The sequence below is a fragment of the Staurois parvus genome, unplaced genomic scaffold, assembly GCF_062004578.1.
Source record: "Staurois parvus isolate SC_StPar_1 unplaced genomic scaffold, SC_StPar_1.0 ptg000064l, whole genome shotgun sequence".
Lineage (NCBI taxonomy): Eukaryota > Metazoa > Chordata > Amphibia > Anura > Ranidae > Staurois > Staurois parvus.
In genome coordinates, this window is record NW_028317860.1 from 6359564 (window position 1) to 6381627 (window position 22064).

General features: G+C 40.2%; 1 protein-coding gene across 2 annotated transcripts in view; it reads right to left on the reverse strand.

Annotated features, from left to right (window-relative positions):
- VWA8 (von Willebrand factor A domain containing 8) overlaps positions 1-22064 on the reverse strand; it is a 422826-nt gene that overhangs the window by 345351 nt on the left and 55411 nt on the right. For both annotated transcript variants that reach the window (XM_089668819.1, XM_089668820.1), the window contains exon 6: positions 5743-5910. In XM_089668819.1, coding sequence (XP_089524945.1) covers positions 5743-5910 — 168 coding nt within the window. The remainder of the gene's footprint in view (positions 1-5742; positions 5911-22064) is intronic.

The window sequence follows — 22064 nt, forward strand, 5'->3', positions numbered from 1 at the left end:
AGCAGCTGTGTATGAAAGGTAACCAAATTAAACCTCAAACAGTAAAAATATGGTGCAGCGCTAAAATCATTAATAATATGAATAAAAGTTCATAAACGAATAAACGTATAAAAACAACATATATAAGCATATATCATAGATAGTTTAAAAGGTGACTTCAGTGCTAGTATATTCTTGATGGATCGGTGCTTGTGCAGTAATTGTGGTAAAATTGCGCACTCACCGGACGCGCAATGTAAGTGTGCATATAAGTATTAATCCAGATGTCATCAAGATATCATCAGAGTAGGGTAGATAGTGTCCAACCCCCCTGAAGATGTGCGTGCACACGAAACGCGTAGGAGGAGCCAATTACGCAGCGACGTCACGACGCCGGAGCATCGTGGAGCTCCGGCAGCAATCTGTATATGTTGACGGTTAGTCCTGGCAATTTTGATCTTATCGCTATTAACTGTTGATGCATCATTTTATCATTTTATCCCCTAATAAATATTAATTTTATAAATACTACACTATGGGCATATCTATGTTTCTGAACTCCCTGAGGGAGTATTGAATTTCAGAAGCCCCACACCAGATACATTCCCAGTAACTAGAGAGGGAGCCTGCTGCACAAGCTGAGAGCAGTACCTATCCAGCCCTTAAGGGGAACTCTGGCTGTCTTTTGGATCTCCATTTAAAGCCCCATAATCCACTTGATGCACCACCCCATCCTCAGAGGGAAGCTACAATCTACCCTACTCTGATGATATCTTGATGACATCTGGATTAATACTTATATGCGCACTTACAGTGGGCGTCCGGTGAGTGCGCAATTTTGCCACAATTACTGCCCAAGCACCGATCCATCAAGAATATACTGGCACTTTAGGAGCACTGAAGTCACCTTTTGAACTATCTATGATATATGTTTATATATGTTGTTTTTATACGTTCATTCGTTTATGGACTTTTATTCATATTACACTGTTCAACAGGTAAAAAGTTTTGGGCATAAAATTAGCTAATCTTACATAATTTTGGGGTGCTGAAAACGAAAATGACCCTAAAAAATGTTGATTGGCTCTAGTTTCCATGATATATTCACCCATCTAATGACGTAAGCCATTCAAAATTATGATGCAACTTCAGCTGCATATTGCGCAATTGATACTGGTGACCAATAGAAAATTGCATGTATACTGAGATGATGCAATATTAGCCTTTAATTGCATCACTTCACTGCATAAAAGCTGCAGTATCTGTAGCTGATTGTAGTTCGACAGCGTCTTTACATTTCGTTTTATGCTTATATAGGCTACTCAGTAATGCCTCGAACTTGTGTGAATAAAGCAGATAATTTCTGCTATATCTGCGGTGAAATAACTTTTATCTCACAAAAAAGGAGGATAACAGGAATGATTAAGAAAGCCTACAACTTGTATTTTGGCTGCAAGATAGGAGACCAGGACAAGAGCTGGGCACCACATATATGCTGCAATTCTTGTGGGACGGCACTGGAGCAATGGTTGAATGGAAAAAAGGCATCTATGCCTTTCGCTGTGCCAATGATTTGGAGAGAGCCAACAGATCATGTTAGTAATTGTTACTTTTGTATGGTGCCTCCAATTGTAAAAGGGCTAAATAAGAAGAAAAAGTTATCTGTGCACTATCCAAATATTCCATCGGCAATACGTCCAGTTCCTCATGGAGAGGGGCTACCAATTCCTAAAGCACCAGAATCCTTCGTGGTTGAGTCAAGTGAGGAAGAACCTGAAGCGTGTAGTCACGTGCAGTTGTAAGAGATAGCCCTTTCCTCGAATACAAGAGAAAAGCCAAGAGAAGCAAAACCGACACAAACTGAAGACAAAACTAGTGAGAATCCTAAGTATTAAAATGATTCAACTTAGCTTATGGCTATAATTTTTCTTGGTAATCCTATGCAATATATTATGACATTTAGGCTTTGTTATGTAGTCAATATCACTTGCTTTATATTTGTGGAAAGACATCTATCTATATAATTATTGTGCATTATGTAGTCATTACGCCTATAGTAGAAAACTTTCCGTTTACAGAAAAACTAGAGCCAACTGACAAATTTCATTGTTATATTTGAACTCAGAATGTGAAATTCATTAAGAAATGGATCCTTTTGTTTCCAAAACTGGCAAAAAATAAAAATTTGTTGAACAGTGTTATTAATGATTTTAGTGCTGCACCATATTTTTACAGATAAACAACAGGCCATATGTAAAGATCAATTTTTTAAATCAGCATTAGTGCCAGTGTGTTTGAGGTAGGATAAAAAAAAAAGCAAAATACGCAGCATTGTTTCTGGGCCCTAATAGCAGTACAAACAACAAATAAGGTACACGTATGTGGTCTCCCTGTGATCATCAGGAATAGGAGAATATATTTATATCAGGCAGTATTTAAAGTAATTGTAAACCTCAGACATGAAACATGAACAAAGCATATCCCTCTATCGGATGCTCTTGTCTCAATCCACAGCGCTAAGTGGATTTCTGTCAGCTACCTTGTTCCTTCGCTACCTGTTTGAGTTAATTCTGACAAGCTTTCCTGACACCAAAAGAAAAAAGGTGACGAGAAGGAAGCTCCAGCACACAGCCTGCATTTGGCAGTCTCAACTTTGTTTCTGTGTGCTGTGTGAAGGGGGCAGCTTTCCTTCCCCTCCAATCAGCTCTCACTGAGCTCTGCACAGTGTAACTTCAGATTCCTGGAAGATCAGACAAGCTGTATAAATTCTGCACGGTTTTATAAAAGAGACAGCTACAGATAAACAGGTACCGCTTATGTAGGAAGATTTGTTTCAACTCTGTGTATCACCTGAGGATAGTCGCTTTACTGGGTATACGTAATGGTTTACAACCACTTTAAATATAAATATAATCATAAAAAACAATATCATGGCGTATGTAAATGGAATCCATGTCTCATAATATATGCATGTACATTGTTGTATGTATAGAAAAAAATTATAAAAAACCTAGGAATGTAAAACTATGCATAATATATGTGATATATGTGTTATATGCACAACCTCAGAACTGGAAAACAAATATGCTACAACATTCACAGGACACTTTGGGTAGAAAGTCCCAAATAGTTATACCATCATCAATTAAAAAATTATGTAGGCTGCAAATGGATTATTATTCCAAATACAGGACTCCCCCCACCAACCTAAACTTAGGTTAACATAGCTGGGTACAAGGGAAGCTCCCATTGCAGTGCCCTATATTTGGAGATAATAAACATTATTGAACACAAAGTAGTTGTGTTCAAGGCAGAATCTCCAGCTCCCTTAGCTGGACATGAGCAGCTATCATGTGAATGGTACTATTTCTGTGAATTAATTTTCTAAATTTTTACTTATCCTGCACCCTGTTTTATTGTTATGCATGGTGAAGCCAGATTGGTCCCAGGATCTGCAGGATTTCCTCTTATACATACAGAGCCTTGAAAAACTATTCATACCCCTTGAAATTTTCCACATTTTGTCATGTTACAAAAAAAAACCGTAAATGTATTTTATTGGGATTTTATGTGCTAGACCAACACAAAGTGGCACATAATTGTGAAGTGGAAGGAGAATGATAAATGGTTTTCAAAGTTTTTTACAAATAAATATCTGAAAAGTGTAGCGTGCATTTGTATTCAGCCCTCTTTACTCTGATACCCCTAACTAAAATCTAATGGAACCAATTGCCTTCAGAAGTCACCTAATTAGTAAATAGAGTCCACCTGTGTGTAATTTAATCTCAGTATAAATACAGCTCTTCTGTGAAGCCCTCAAGAGGTTTGTTAGAGAACATTAGTGAACAAACAGCATCATGAAGGCCAAGGGACACACCAGACAGGTCAGGGATAAGGTTGAAGAGAAGTTTAAAGCAGGATTAGGTTATAAAAAAATCTCAAGCTTTGAACATCTCATGGAGCACTGTTCAACCCAAATATGGAAAGAGTATGGCAAGCCTACCAAGACATTGCCCTCCACCTACACTGACAGGTCAGGCAAGGAAAGCACTAATCAGAGAAACAGCCAAGAAGCCTATGGTAACGCTGGAAGAGCTGCAAAGATACACAACTCAGGTGAGAGAATCTGTCCACAGGACAACTAGTGTGGCACAACTGCAAACCTATCAAGACATGGCCATCCACATAAAGTGACGAGCCGGGCAAGGAGAGCTTTAATCAGAGAAGCAACCAAGAGGCCCATGGTAACTCTGGAGGAGCTGCAGAGATCCTCAGCTCAAGTGGGAGAATCTGTCCACAGGACGACTATTAGTCGTGCACTCCACAAATCTGGCCTTTATGGGAAGAGTGGCAAGAAGAAAGCCATTGTTGAAAGAAAGCCATAAGAAGTCCCATTTGCAATTTGCGAGAAGCCACGTGGGGGACACAGTAAGCATGTGGAAGAAGGTACTCTTGTCAGATGAGACCAAAATTGAACTTTTTAAAAGCAAAACACTACATGTCGCGGAAAACTAACACTGCACATCACCCTGAACACACCATCCCCACCATGAAACATGGTGGTGGAAGCATCATGTTGTGGGGATGCTTTTCTTTAGCAGGGATAGGGAAGCTGGTCAGAGTTGATGGAAAGATAGATGGAGCCAAATAAAGGGTAATCCTAGAAGAAAACCTGTTAGAGTCTGCAAAAGACTTGAGACTGGGGAGGAGGTTCACCTTCCAGCAGGAAAACGACCCTAAACATATAGTCATAGCTACAATGGAAAGGTTTAGATCAAAGCATATTCATGTGCTAGAATGGCCCAAAGTCCAGACCTAAATCCAATTAAAGATCTGTGGCAAGACTTGAAAATTGCTGTTCACAGACACTCTCCATCCAATCTGATAGAGCTTGGGCTATTTTGCAAAGAAGAATGAGCAAACATTTCACTCTGTAGATGTGAAAATCTGGTAGAGACATTCCCAAAAAGACTTGCAGCTGTAATAGCAGCAAAAGGTGGTTCTACAAAATATTGACTCAATATTAACTTTTGGCTGAATACAAGTGCAAGCCACACTTTTCATATATTTGTAAAAAAGTTTGAAAACCATTTATCATTTTCCTTCCACTTCACAATTATGTTCCACTTTGTGTTGGTCTATCACATAAAATCTCAATAAAATACATTTAGGTTTTTGGTTATGTGACAAAATTTCAAGAGGTATGAATACTTTTTCAAGCCACTGTATTCCATGAAATGTCAAGTAAGGTTATTGCTAAAATATATTAGTGATAAAATATTGTTCCTTTCTTTAAAATAAATGATGGTCATGACCTGACGATTGTCCAATAATTATCCTAGTTTTCAGAAAAAACATTACCCAGAATGATTAGCAAAGCTGTTCACTACTAATCAGTTTAACTTTCAAGCTGACATTAAAGCTGATTCCCTTTTCACATTACCAGTGATAATTGGAAGTATTTTTTAACAAATGGGTGACTTAAATTGAGACAAATGGTTTGCATAAGCTAACAGATAATAATACTTAATGCAATTAAATGCATGCATGTGTTAGAAAAACCATTTACCTTATATAATAAAATTACACCTATGTTCCACATGACAAAAGTTACATAAATGTATGCTTAATTTAGGCAATTGTTCTTGTTTGCACTTCAAAGAACATGAAATATCAAATTTTGTATTGCATTCACAATTTTATTTCTATATGTGGTATTTTTCAATCAATCATATATATGTGTGTGTGTATGTATATTCTTACCTGAAGCAGTTTGTCATAACGTTCTGCAGACATAAGGAACCTGCCATCCTCGAGCTGCATCTCCCGGTTCTCCAGCAAATTGTTTAGGACAGGCAGGACATTTCGTTCGGCTTTCTCTAATCCCTCCAGAACCAAGATTCTTCCCTTTGTGGCTGCGCGCACTGCACACTTTAAAGCAAAACAAGATATACAGGAAAATTAGACAACAATAAAGTAAATATTGGGGTATCTGTGCCACGGTCACATGTCAAAATTATTGGCATCTTCTGAAAATTGTAAGGAATAATTGCATTCCAAGTTAGTGATGCTCCTGTAATTTGTAATTAAACTCACCTGTATAAACTAACAGGTGCTGACAATATCGAAATCCCACCAGCAACCAGTTAAAATGGTGAAAAATTGGCTCAACCTTTCTGTTGTGTTTCTCTGTGTGCCACATGAAGAATGGAGAAGAGAAAAAGCAGCAAATAATTGTCTGAAGATTTGAGAACAAAAATTGTTCCTGTGTCCACTGTGCGCAACAATGTCAAGAAGTTTACAGCCCATGGCACTGCACCTAATCTCCCTGGACGGGGACCAAAGAGAAAAAATTGATCAAAGATTGCAATGAAGTATTGTTTGAATGGTAGATAAAGAACTTCGATCAACTTCAAGCTGACCTTCAGGCACAGGGTTCAACTGTGTCAGCTTGCACTATACGTCGCCATCTGAATGAAAAGAGACGCTATGGTAGGAGACCTAGGAGGACCCCATTGCTGACACAGAAACAAAAAAAAAAACAAGAGTGGAGTTTGCCACAATTTACCCGAGGAATCCAAAATCCTTTAGGGAGAATGTGCTGTGGACAGACAAAACCTAATTACAGTTTTTGGTAAAGCCCATCATTTTACTGTTTTCAGAAAAATAAATGAGGCCTTTAAAGTCAAACATGGTGGAGGTTCGCTGATGTTTTGGGGTTGCTTTGCTGCTTTAGGCACTGGATGTCTTGACCGCGTGCATGGCATTATGAAATCTGAAGACTACCAAGGATTCTGGGATGCAACGGAGGGCAGAAATGGGCAGAACATGTAACAAGTAGGAGCACAGAGGTTTTAGGTTTTAGGTCCTGTTCACATCTATCCATTTCCCTTGTCATGCATTTTATTTTGAATGTTTTAAATGTTTGATTTTGCAAGTTTAATTGTGTTTTACGTGCATTGTGCATTCTTGGTTTCAACCAATGAGGATGATTTTCCTGTAATGACATCATGAACAAATGTGCTTCCTTGTTTTCTGAGTTTGGAGTTGAGGAAGTTTGGCTGATTTTACACCGCTGTTTGTAGCTGCTACAGCAACTGTCATCGTGTTTGCTGTGGTTGACCACATGACACGTATCATAGCAGGTGAATTGTGGCCAAGCACTTTGCAGATCTCCAGGGGAGATGCTTGTAAACACCGAACAATAAGCTACCATATGCTCATCCACAACAAGATGAAAATGTGCATTTACATACACTTCCATAGACTTCAATGGGCCACAAAATGTCTATAAATGCATCTAAAATGCATTTTCTATATACAGTGGATATAAACCCCTGTTAAAATGTCAAGTTTCTGTGATGTAAAAAATCAGACTAAGATAAATCATTTCAGAACTTTTTCCACTTTTCATGTAGCCTATATACTGTACAACGCAATTGAAACACAAGCTGAAATCTTTTAGGTGGAGGGAAGTAAAAATAAAAAACTAAAATAATATGGTTGCATAAGTGTGCACATCCTTAAACTAATACTTTGTTGAAGCACCTTTTGATTCTATTCCAGCACTCAGCCATTTTGGGTATGAGTCTATCAGCATGGCACATCTTGGCTTGGACACTTCTTGCAAAAACACTCCAAATCTGTCAGATTGCGATGGCATCTCCTGTGCACAGCCCTCTTCAAATCACCCCACACATTTTCAATCAGATTCAGGTCCGGGCTCTGGCTGGGCCATTAAAAAACTTTAATATTCTTCTGGTGTAGCCATTTCTATGTTGATTTGGATGTATACTTTGGGTCGTTGTCATGATGAAAGATGAAGTTTCTCTTCATTTTCAGCTTTCTAGCAGAAGCCTGAAGGTTTTGTGCCAATATTGACTGCTATTTGGAACTGTTCATAATTCCCTGTACCTTGACTAAGGCCCCAGTTCCAGCTGAAGAAAAACAGCCCCAAAGCATGATGCTGCCACCACCATGCTTCACTGTGGGTATGGTATTCTTTTGGTGATGTGCAGTGTTGTTTTTGTGCCAAACATATCTTTTGGAATTATGGCCAAATGTTCAACCTTGGTTTCATCAGACCATAACACATTTTCCCACATGCTTTGGGAGACTTCAGATGTGTTTTTGCAAAATTTAGCTGGGCTTGGATGGTTTTCTTCGTAAGAAAATGCTTCCGTCTTGCTAATCTACCCCATAGCGCAGACATGAAAAATACGGGAGATTGTTGGCACATGTACCACGCAGCCAGTACTTGCCAGATATTCCTTCAGCTCCTTTAATGTTGCTGTTGGCCTCTTGGCAGCCTCCCAGACCAGTTTTCTTCTTGTCTTTTCATCCATTTTGGAGGGACGTCCAATTCTTGGTAATGTCACTATTGTGCTATATTTTCTCCACTTGATTGTGACAGTCTTCACCGTGTTCCATGGTATATCTAATGCCTAGGAAATTATTTTGTACGCTTCTCCTGACTGATACCTTTTAACAATGAGATCCCTCTGATGCTTTGGGAGTTCTCTGTGGACCATCAGTTTTGCTGTAGGATGCGACTAAAAAAATTTCAGGAAAGACCTAACAGAACAGCTGAAACTTATTTGGGGTTAATCAGAGGCACGTTAAATGATGGCATGTGTGTACTGACTCCTATTTAACATGATTTTGAATGTGATTGCTTAAATCTGAACACAGCTATATTCCCAATTATAAGAGGGTGTGCACACTTCTGCAACCACATTATTTTAGTTTTTTTATCTTTACTCCCCACCCCCTAAAAGATTTCAGTATGTTTTTCAATTGAGCTGTACAGTTTATAGGTCACATTAAAGGTGCAAAAAGTACTGAATTAATTTATCTTTGTTTATATATTTATCTTTTCTTATACATCACAGAAACCTGACATATTAACAGGGGTGTGTAGACTTTTTATTTGTTATATCCTCCTGTATTTACTCAGTGCAACATATAACATCCAAACGAAAGATAAAACACAAAAATGTCAGAAAAAAACAAAAACCAAAACAGAATCACTGAGTTGAAAACAGGATCACCCCTTGCATCAGTATGTTGCTTTAATTCCAGCCTTTAGTCTGTTGGGATATGTCTCTACTAACTTTGCACATCTAGACTTTGCAATATTTGCCCACTCTTCTTTGCAGAACTCCTCAAGTTCAGATAAATTTGATAGTGACTGTTTGTGGACTGCAGTCTTCAAGTCATTCCATTGCATGTGGCCTTTGTTGAGGAGTGTCTTTTTCCTTGCAACCCTCCCATACAAGTCACATTTGTGGGGAATTTGTGATATTGTTGTCACATGTACACAATGACCAATCTTGTCATAAATTCCTGCAACTGCTTCATAGTTGCTGTAGGCCTCTTGATAGCCTCTCTGACCAGTTTCCACCTGCCTCTTTCATCTAGTTTGGAGCACCGTACTGATCCAAGGAGGGTTTGTGTAGTACCAAATACCTTCCACTTCTTAATAATAGAGTTCACTGTGCTTCTAGGCACTGATAAAGTCTTTGAAACTTTTTTGTATCCATCTCCTGGCTTGCCACAACTTTATCCCGGAGATCTTTTGACAGTGCTTTGTCAGCCATATTTGATTGTTTGCTTCAGCTGCACTATTAGGGACTGAAATGCTCCAAGAAAGCTCTTTTCATGCTGATCTAATCAAAATGATCATAGCTGAAAGTCAAATTACTTTGTGTGCCATTGAGAAGGTGATTAGCTACACCTGATTAAGTGTAAGTAATTTTTAGCATTCTGTTTTTAATTTTTTTTACATTTTGTTCTGGCATTTTGGTGTTATATGTCTCACTTGGATGTTCTAAGTTGCACTGACTAAATACAGCTGAATAAAACAAAAACTGTGCTTGTCTTCATTTCAGGCTGCAAAGCAACAAAATGTGATTATTTTAAGGAGGGGGAGGTGATTCTTTACCTACTATATATATATTGCCTCATTTTTAACAACATAGCTCGCAGATGCAAATGGCATCATTGGACTCAATGTATTTCTGTGACACATGCGCTTTTATGCTTTACAAAATGCACAAAAAATTGCAAAGGTGTGCACTGGGCCTTAGGAAGTTACATAACAGTGTATTTAAAAATTTAAAAAAAAAACGGAAATCATGACACTATTGTAAACAACTGCAAAGTCTTTATGGAACAAAATATTTTCTAATTTACGCCTGTAGTTCAAAACATACTCCAATTAAGTTAAAAAAAAATCAGACAGCAAGGACAATAGAAAACCAAAAGGTCAATTGTCATTTAATGTCTTTATCAAACAACATCCAGAGAGATTACTTTCCAGTGAGTCATACTGAAGACACTGAAGCTACACAGAACATGATTTTCATTTAGCTAATTAGAAAATATTTACTTAGCCATATCCCAATACACCTACTTACCATCTGTACATTGAAAAATCATTTAACATGTTAAAATGGAAAGGAAAAAATGTATCCTACGGGGACTAATAAAAACAAAACAGAGAATGCCATTAAAGCAGAACTTCAGGCACCATAATATCCAAAGCTTAAAGGATAACTCCACCTTTCTGACTAGGTTTTATGTTACACCGATATTTAGGGTGAAACATGAACCATGCTCAGCATGCACACACAACTCCTCCTCCCCCAAAAGGTGCCCCCTCTCCTTTTTAGAGGATCACAGCATTCTTCTACTCACTCACTGGCTCCTGTCACTTTTTAAAACAACGCACTCTCCATTTAATCACAGGACGTTGTGAACGAAAACACTACAAGTCCCATATGCCAATGCATCAGACGGACTGTAGTACTCAATGAAGCTTAAGTATGGCAACGCCATCACATTTGTAGTCCTTTGATATTTCCTCCAGCTTCGTAGAAGAGAAAGAGTATGAAGGAGCTAGAGCACTGCAATACCTTACAGACTCAAATGTATAAAAAATAATAATAAATGCACTTTTTTTGCATGTGTTTACATCTGTTGTGTTGTAATTTTCTATCAGTTTTCTTTGAACAACTTAAAAAAAGTTCTTTAATATTTGCTGGATAGTGCAGCTCCTGCTCGTACTTCCACCCACCACCACCATTTGTGCTGAAAGTCTGGCAGACACCAGCACTGGGTTTTTTTTACCTGCACATCTGTCTACACTTGTCCACAACATCATCATAGGCATCATGTTTTTTTGAATAGCCAATTATAGACAGGTTGATGTGCGTTAAAATATTGAAGATCTGACCTGTACTCCTTATCACCACTGCTTAGGTGAACATAGATAATTCAAATATTCAACTCTATTTCTGGTTCCCCAACAGTGCTGCAGGTCTGATAGGAACAAGCTCAGGTGTCACGAAGACACTAGCACGTCAATTAAATTCTCACAGATTTATTTGTGGAATGTCATATTTCTCAAATAAAGCTGACATTTACAGACCTCGCAGGGTACTTCTGCAAGACAACATAGCAATACAAAGATAGAAAATATAATGCTGTGGCACAATCATTTTACAAAAAGAATAACACCTGCAATCCTGCCACTCAAAAGAATTTAAAAAACAGCCTATTAAGACACCAGAGCTGTAATGCCACGTAAACATATTAAGGTGCTGGTCATCTGTTATTCAAGAAAAAATTGTAAGAGAAGGATGAATTAAATTAAAGGATCCTAGGACTGACAGTATAGATCCAGAACATTAATCTTCTAAGAAGAAAGTTGTCCCAAGTGCCACTCCTCTATGGTTTTCTTCACCTGTTCTTTATTCATAGCCCTAAGCTCATGAACTTGATGATCCAGCGCTATTAAACGGAATGCTACAGGTTTATTTGGATTTAAATCTTTGCATTGTTTCTTTGTTTGGTACAGCATTTTAAAAGGGTTAACAGTCTTCCCAAAGAGCAGTTGCATTTGAGGATATGCTGTACATGCAATGGTATTACAATTGACAAGCTTAGTAATCAGATGCTGGAAGGCTAAAGGCTTCACCAGTAAAACAGGGAACCTAATACACACAAATCAGAAAATCATACAAAAAATACCACTTTTGAAGCAACCATACAATAATCCGATCGTTAGTACACAGCTTTCATCCGAAATAATTTGAAGGGAAAAGCATGAACATTTTTCTATTACGATACTGGATCGTACGATTTTCATTTACTTAGTACAGTTTTCATCCGAAAATACAATGCAATATATTACATCACTACCGAACTTTCTTCTTGTCGTACAACAATTTTCGTAACTTTAGTAACCCCTTCACATTCAATATGAGACTAGCATGCAAAAAAAAAAAAAAAACAGACGACCATTCGTCCGATATTCTCATCGTGTGTACAAGGCTTTATACATATCATAGTTAAAACATTTGCAGCATCCTTTCCTATTTGAAAAAAACTAAATGTAGCATCATATTTCTTTTTAGATCAGCCTGCAAAAAATAATCCAAAAGTGATTTGTTCTTTGAAAAAACCACCATCAACAAAAAAGAAAGGCGTATCAGAATGTGAGTAGCACCAAATTTTCTTCAATTAAATGTTTACAAAAGAACACTTCCATCATAATATAGATCAGTAGACAAGGGGTGATAGATTGCAGTGACTATAAAAAGGGTATATTGGAACTATTGGTGGACAATTTCAGTTACACACTGGTCACAAGGGATCCTGTTGTGGACATGCAGAAAAAGTGATCAGATCTAATTACCTCTGTTCTGTGTAATGGATGGATAACTGAGGAGTTCGCAGAGTGTCTTTATTTGGAGCATACACTTACCAAGGTCATATATGTCCTACCTAAAGTATACAAGGAACTAGATCCCTTAACTTTTAGACTTAGGCTACGTTCACACTAGCATTGTGTGCAGGAGGCAGAGAAGGCGTTTGGGAAGCATTTTTACCGCTTCCCAAACGCCTCTGCCAATTCTGCACATTACAGCACATGGTGCTATTCTAACGGGAGTGTTTGCGTTGCATCGCGTCACGGCAAAACGGACGCCTCTGGTCGAGTCAGGAGGCGTTGAAGCCTCCTATTCTCGTCTAAGGTGCCGCTCCACAAACGCCCGGCCAGTGTTTGCTGTGCGGTTGCGACGCGGTTACGGGGCGTTTGCGGAGCGGTATTATAGGCATTTGCGGGGTGTTATTAATGCTCCGCAAATGCCTAGCAACCTCCGCTAAACCGCGCATGTGGCATTTGCGGAGCGTTTGCTGAGCGTTAAAAAACGCTCCGCAAACGCCGGACCAACGCTTGCCAAACGCTATAGGGGCATTTGGCAAGCGTTGATAAAACAGCCAAGTGTGAACGAGCCCTCACACTTGACTTTATTTCTAACACTTGCCAAACGCCCCTATAGCATTTGACAAGCATTTGTGAGGCTTTTTCTTAACGCCCCCAAAACGCTCCCAAAATTCCCTATGCGAGGTTTTGAGGCCGTTGATAAGATTTTTTTTTTTTTTCACAAAATGACAAAAACATTTTTTTATTTTTACACAAAGTTGTCACTTAAATGGTATATTGCTCACACAAGCCATGGGTATATGTGGAATTACACCCCAAAATACATTCTGCTACTTCTACCGAGTATGGGGATACCACATGTGTGAGACTTTTTGGGAGCCTAACCACATACAGGAGCCTGAAATCCAATGACCACTTTGAAAGCCTGAAGGTGCATAACTTCCTCCTTTCACTTCCTCACTACCTATCACAGTTTCAAAGGCCCTGAAATGCCAGGATAGCAACAAACCCCCCCAAATGACCCCTTTCTGGAAAGTAGACACCCCAAGGAATTTAAAAAGAGGCATGGTGAGTATTTTGCAGATCTAATTTTTTCTCACAAGGTTTTGAAATATAAAAAAAAGAAAAACAAAAATATGTTTTTGTTTTCTTTCTTCAAATTCCAAAAACATGTGGCAACAAACAAGATCTGCAAAATGCTCACCATGCTTCTTATGAAATTCCTTTGTGTGTCTACTTTCCAAAAAGGGATCATTTGGGGGTGTTTGGTGCTATCCTGGCATTTCAGGGCCTCCGAAACTGTGATAGATAGTCAGGAAGTGTAATGAGGAAATAAAGCCCTTTAAAAGCTTGGAGGTGCTTATTGGATTTTGGGGTCCTGTACTTGGCTAGACTGCTAAAACATCTCAGAATGTATTTTGGGGAGTAATTGCACATATACCCATGGCATGTGTGAGCAATAAATAATTTAAGTGACAATTTTGTGTAAATAAAAAAATTTTTTTTTCTTTTTTGTCATTTTCCAAAAACATGCGGTATAAAAATAAATTTTTCTGTTGACTCAACATGCCTCTCAGCAAATAGTTTGGGGTGACTACTTTCCAAAAAGGGGTTATTTTGGGGGGTGGGGGCATTTTATGCCCAGCATTAGACGTTTATGCCACACATCACTCACTCCTCTAACCACCTGAAGACCAAGCTTTTTCTGACACTTTTTGTTCACATGAAAAAAATCTGTATTTTTTGCTAGGAAATTACTTTGAACCCCCAAACATTATATATTTGTTTAAATCAGACACCCTAGTGAATAAAATGGTGGGTGCTGCAATTTTTTATGTTGGGCGGAGGGGGGCGAGGGTACTTATTTTTAAAAGTTATTTTGATTTTTTAAAATAATTTTTACACTGTCCCTTTCTCTTTTTTTTGATCAATTTTAATGCTGTCACAGGGAATGCAAATATCCCCTATAACCTTAATAGGCATTGTCATATATTCTTTTTTTTTTTTTAATCTGGGGTCTATCAGACTCTAGATATCTCCTCTGCCCTTACATTATCTAATCTCACCAAGATCGGTGTGATCAGATGCTTTCCCAATTTACAAATGGCACTGTTTATATCCTGCGAAACTAAAGTGACATCCCCAGTGACACCAAACAGTTATAAGTGCTAACAAAAAGAACTGACACCGTACTAATGGCACTGGGCAGAAAGGGGTTAACATGAGGGGCAATAAAAGGGTTAACTGTGTGCTGGGAGTGTTTTACTCTGGGCGGCTAGTGTATGCTTCACTGTAAGCACACTGCTCTGGAAGGCTGCTCACAGCCAACTAGAGCAGTGTGCCCAAACTGACAGGGAGGAGGACTGTTGGTAAACAAAGCAGCCCTCCGCCCCATCAGTGACTGTCAGTAATCACTGGGCACCAGCAGGTAATCACTGGCCAGGACCTGTTGATTGACAGCCGAGGCCGCCAATGGTGGCACAGGCCCCCTACCCTAAAATGCAAAATCCAGTGTATATATATATTTATACGTGATTTTGCACACCGTGCCGCCCTGTAGCAGTATTTCTGCTATAGGGAGGTTGGGAACCGGTTAATAAATGGGCCTCATCTGTCAAAAAGAAGTCCTGGGCCTCATATCACATATCATACCACTAAATCATATTACATATCACTAAATACCCACCCAGAAGAAAGGCAAAGACAAGGCTTAGGAACAAGAAAGATCAGAAACAAAGTATTTGGTGCCAAGAGGCTCTGTAGGGACACAGTAGTCAATCTGAAGGTTGCCTAACTTTCAGAACTGTTTACCATTTTAAAGTCAGGTACATTTCACTTAGAATTAATATTCTAGATTTTTCATTAGCACATTAGGCAAAGGCAGACAGAACTTTCACAATGATTCCAGAACAAACTGTAGCCTCACATGCTGTACAACCTCCTCTCTCACAATAAACCTCTTCTCACTGTTAGCAATATTCAGCATGGGGCTCATGGTGCCGAGAACAACACCAAACTCTGGGGATCTCCTAAAGATAAGAAGTATCCCTTACATTAAGACATCCCTCTAACACTTACAGTAGGCCTGAAGAGCAATCCACATTCGGATCACTCTTCAGAAAGCATTTGACAGGCGTTGCAGAGGCATTGTATTGCCTCCTGTCTGCTTTAACCCCTGGAACCCTGCATAATTGAATAGGTCATGTTTAGCAGGCAGTACCATGTGGATTTACCCCCGCTAGTTTGCTAGTGCAAACAAGGCCTTAAACCTCCCTTACCCAAACACTTAAAGTGACTGTAAACCATTAACGTGTAAAGCAACCCATTCTGTTCAATCAAAGACAAAACATTTGTGTACAGAAATAAAAAAAACATTTAAAAACACTTTTTCCCCTTTTTTATAAGTGATCACATACCCCTGTTCTCAGCTGCATAAGAGTTCGAGGAGGAGAAACAGCAGCACACTGACCTTCCAGTGAAAGGTTTTGTGTGTGTGTGTGTGTAAGGGGGGGGGTGGAACAAGTCTGTTCATTGAAGAAGAGCAGGTTGAGTTCCCAGCACAGTTAAAAAAAACTGACCAAGCTGTGCTCTCATGCCTAGTGCTGTCGGTTTTCAATAGGAAAGCAGGGGGACAGGCAGGAAGGCCAGGGATTTCACACAAAAGAAGCAATACAAAGAGAACAGGATACTTTTTCAATGCATGGCACAGCAGGCACATATTAAGAATATGAAATGTTGGGTTTACATATTCTTTAAATCCTAAAACAAGTCCTAGACCTTTTCCCCAACTAATACCAAACACGTTATCCTGTTCCTTGTCACTAAACCCACTTAACTCAACATAAAGTGAGCCTTTTCTGCACTGCATACTAAAAAATTACTGTATCGTAAACCTTTGTTCTGACAGCATACATGTCCTGCACATAAATCATGTAGCATCAAGTTCCTGGCACCACAGGGAACAGCTTAATCAGAATAAAAAAACCTCAATAGGTTTTACACTAATTAACTGTGTTAATGACCAAGCGCAATTATGTGTAATACAAGTCAAAGTTTCTATCATTTGATGTAACTGCATAAATTGATTTTTATAACAAAAGTTCTAAAAAGAAGAGTCAGAGAAGTGTGAATCATGGATAATTTGGCATATTAGTTTAGCATGTAGAGAGTTCAATCTGGGACAGAGCTTGATTCCCAAATGGTAGCAACTTTGTACTCTTTGATGTGCATGAGAGCAGCAGCTATTTCCTCTCTCTCCCTTCTTACAATGCAGACTGATAGCTGCTGGAGCCATTGGCTCCTGCTGCTGTCAATCAAATCACATGACAAGGAAGCGGGGCGGGACAAAGCACCACTGTTTGTGTCAACGGATACAGGCAGTGGGGCTCGGGAACAAGCGCACATGAATAACCCCCTTTAGCAAGCGGCTTGCTAGGGGGAATACTCGAAAGGGGGGAGGAGCCAGGATCATCGGCTGGGTACCCCAAAAGCGTTGCACAGAGCATGTAAGTATAACATGTTCGTTATTTAAAAAAAAAATGTTTAATATCACTTTAAAAACCATTTTATAGTCCTAACATTTATCTAAAAAAAATCACATCATAGCTGCAACATTTAGGAGCATGCAGAACCCCCATATTAGGCATGTTTGATGAAGGGGTTCTGTGTAGATCCAAAATATTGAAACTATGATGTGATCTCTTAATAAATGTTAAGCTTTGCAAGTAACTCAAATCAGCAGCCTCCAATGTAATTTTCTGACTCACAGCAGCACACTAGCTGTAAAAAAGAAGTAGTGGTTTATTTTTTTCCCCCAGTTAAACTTACCTAGGTGGATGCAGCACCAGTCCGATGCTGCATCTGTCATCCCCTCCCCCCACCGCTTTAAGTGGGAGAATTCAGCAATCACATGACCGCTGATCGCTGAGTTTTCGAAGCTGCTCTGAGAAGTGAGCGGGGACTAATCAGTCATCGCTGTCGGTTTCCCCCCCTTCCCCAGCGCTCACTGGATTCTGGTGGAGGAAGCAGCGGTTGGCTCAGGCTGTAGTGGCTTGCTGAGAGGCTGAGCCAGGTGCCACTCCAGACTCTGGGCTCCAAACTTTAAAGTTGGGATCTTTCCCCAGCCTGGACCGGCTGAGTGACATCAGCTGACAACAGGCTTCAGCCCGCTGTCAGCTGAAAACAGGTCACAGGAGTGCAGAACAAACTGCTTTCCTGTGATCCAAAGTACAGACAAAAGCGCTTTGGCTGTACTTCTCCTTTAATGCCATGAAGCTCAACCTATTCAGCTTTACTGTAATGTATGTCACCATCCTGGAACTGGTATAAAGTGATATCAGTCTCCACTAGATGTTTCTGAGACAATTATCTTGGTTTACAAACATATTCTTACTAAAATTTGATAGCCACTCTGTGTCCTTTGTTAACTATGATCATATTTCAAGAAAATGCCTCTAAATTTTCATCCAAACATAACACACCTTGTAAAACTAAGATGGTAACAGAAGTCAGGTGAAATGACAAATATAAAAATCTGAATAAAAGACCGAGCAAGTGCTGAATGAGTTAACTTTGCTGCATATGAAAAAACCCTCTTGTCATTCACGTGTACACAAATTAAAATCCAGCTTTTAATGGTTGCTTATAATTAGCTGTCTCCAGTTCCATTTTTGTAATTAGCTTCTTGGCCCCTTGAGCAGATAAAGGGAACAATATGAGGCAATTTATTTTTAAATAGATTCTTTTCAGTCTATCTGTTATCCAAATCCAACATAATATCCAATTTAAGGAACCCAAACGTATTAAAATTGGAAATTATGATTGAAAATAAAGAACCTCAAGAAAAGGGCAATCCAATTCTTTTTACTACAGTTTTAGTCTACATTCTCTGCTATTTAATAACCTAGGTTATGCAAACTCACTTCCATCTTTGTATCACAGTTAAAACAAAATATTCTTTTATAGATGAAATCTAAATGCAAATTTATATCATTTCTGGTTCCATTTTCAATCTTTAAATGTAAGTAACATAAAACTAGTCAAGAAATTGTGCACTGACCCTCACAGCACTAGAGTACATATCTCCTATTTATAATCGCAGTTTTTAAAGGTAACAAAATATCCTATATGTAAGCCTCAGCATGAGCTCACGGCCTTACACTAAAACTGGCCAAATGGAAGCAAATTTCAGGGCCAGAATATCTACAATGACTATTATTATACAGTATTTATATAGTGCCAAAGGGTTTGCTCAGCGCTGTACAATAGCAAGGGGGACAGAACATGAGACAAGACAGAAACAATACAATACACGAGGGGTCGAGGGCCCTGCTCTTGCGAGCTTACAATCTAGGAGTAGTGGCGAATAACAAAGTACTACTATTAAGGTACATAGACCCTGCCAGTCTATCAGCCTACATTCCCCACTCTTCACCCCTATGTTTCCATGGATGCCGTTAGATGGGTAGCACGTTCCACATTTGGCGGGCTTGTCCTAAAGTCTAGAGGTTATGGATATACATCTATGCATATTTTTAATTAAGTAGCTTATCTGAGTCCGAATAAAGGAAATCTATGGTCACAGCACACACTTTTATTTCATAACATCATTGTAATAACAACATAAACAATAATTATTTCTGAAAAGCCAATATACTGTAAGCTTAATGTAAATGTTTTTCATATTGTGAGTGCTGCCTGTCCCTTTCTACAACATCATGGATTACCTGCATGCTTTTGCAGCTTCTCCTCTGCTGTTGTTTTTTTTTTTCTGTTAATATCTTTGATTGGCATTTTGAGACTTTACAGCAAACAAACAATTTGCATTGAACATGAGCTACAGCACCCCAGCACCTGCACAGGGGCAGCGCTCAACAAACAAAACAGAAAGCACAACTATAGTGCAATACAATCAACAACAGTTCCTAAAGTGTGTAGCTTGAACATTAGCTAAGGAGGGGTTAGTAAATACCAGGTCTATGCAGGAAGAGGTTTTATATGTTGAGGAGAAGAAGTAAGCCCTGTTAGTATGGTTTCTCCAATGCCAAGCCTCAGTGAGATTGGCCACCAGGGCCCAGGTTGACAGATCTCCTGTGTATCCTGCTGGTGGGATTGGTCTGTCAAGTTGAGGAGACATTATGGCGTTAAAATCACCTATACTAAGAGGTTTACCCGGGCAATGCAGGGCCATCTTCTCCAACATTAGGTTTAATAGGTTAGTTTAAATGGAAGTTGTGGGTAAATGTTAGCTATTATATACGTTTGATTCTAGATGGTCAAAACAAGTATTACCGTATTTGCCGGCGTATAAGACGACTTTTTGACCCTTGAAAATCTTCTCAAAAGTCGGGGGTCGTCTTATACGCCGGTACACATGTTTAGGGGGGCTGCGGCATTAAGTACAGGGGTTTGCAGGGGCTGATGTCTCTTACCTGGATCCAGTCCCACGACGATCCGGTCCAGGAAGCGCGGCGTCTCCTTCAGTTCGGCCACTGGATGTTCGTGCGGCTGCTCGGCTCCGCCTCCTCACCGGTGATTGGCCGCCAGAACTGTAGCTCAGGAAAGGCACACAGGCGGCCAATCACCGGCGAGGGGGCGGAGCCGAGCGGCCCCGCGAAAATTGAGTGCCAGAGCAGCAGGTAAGTGTTCTGTGTAGAGGTGCTGCTGCAACCACATATGCTGGCTGCAGCAGCACCATACGAGAACAGGGTCAGCAAGTCTCAGTGGGAGGAATAGTGCCCCATCATTGGTGTCACTGATACCAATGATGGGGCACTATTCCTCCCACTGACACCAACGATGGGGCACTATTCCTCCCCCCCACTGACACCAATGATGGGGCACTATTCCCCCCCCACTGACACCAACGATGGGGCACTATTCGACCCCCCACTGACACCAATGATGGGGCACTATTCCACCCCTCACTGACACCAATGATGGGACACCATTCCTCCCACTGACATCAATGATGGGGCACTATTCCTCCCACTGACACCAATGATGGGGCACTATTCCTGCCACTGATACCAATGATGGGGCACCATTCCTGCCACTGATACCAATGATGGGGCACCTATTCCCCCCACTGATACCAATGATGGGGCACTATTCCTCCCACTGATACCAATGATGGGGCACTATTCCTCCCACTGACACCAATGATGGGGCACTGTTCCTCCCACTGACACCAATGATGGAGCACTATTCCTCCACTGATACTAATGATAGGGCACTATTCCTCCCACTGATACCAATGATGGGGCACTATTCCTCCCACTGACACCAATGATGGGGCACTGTTCCTCCCACTGACACCAATGATGGAGCACTATTCCTCCACTGATACCAATGATGGGGCACTATTCCTGCCACTAATGCCAATGATGGGGCACTATTCCTGCCACTAATACCAATGATGGGGCACTATTCCTCCCACTGACATCAATGATGGGGCACTATTCCTCCCACTGGTGTGCATTGGAAGAGGGGTAGTCTTATACGGCGAGTATAGCCCAAACACTACATTTTAGCAGGAAAAGTAGGGGGGTCGTCTTATACGCCCAGTCGTCTTATACGCCGGCAAATACGGTATATTATTATTATTATTATTATTATTATTATACAGTATTTATATAGCGCCAAAAAGTTTGCTCAGCGCTGTACATTATAGTGGGGGACAGTACATGAGACAATACAGTAACAATACAATACACGAGGGGTTTGAGGGCCCTGCTCCTTGGAGCTTACAATCTAGGAGGGAGGGGATAGTGGTACATGAGGAAATGGCTGTGGGGGATGGAGTGGAAGGAGGAGTGGAGGAGATCAGCTGTTAGGTGAGGGCGGGGTAGGCTTCCCCGAAGAGTTGGGTTTTCAGGGTGCACCTAAAGGTAAGAAGGATAGATGACAGTCTGATGGATTGGGGTAGTGAGTTCCAGAGGATGGGGGAAGACCTGGAAAAGTCCTGGAGTTGGGCATGGGAGGAGAAGACCAGGGAACTGGAGAGTAGGAGGTCTTGTGACTAGCGAAGAGTACGTGTTGGGTGGTATTTGGATATCAGGTCGGTGAGGTAGTTTGGGGCAGTATTATGAACAGCTTTGTATGTCAATGTTAGTAGTTTGAATTTTATGCGTTGGGCAATCAGAAGCCAGTGGAGGGAATGGCAGAGGGGGCTGGCGGATGCGGAGCGGTTGGTAAGGTGGATGAGTCTGGCCGCTGAGTTCAGGATAGACTGAAGCTGGGATAGTCTGTGATGAGGTAGGCCGGTGAGAAGGGAGTTGCAGTAGTCGAGTCGTGAGATAATAAGGGAGTGAATGAGTTGTTTAGTAGTGTCTGGGGTTAGGAACGAACGTATTTT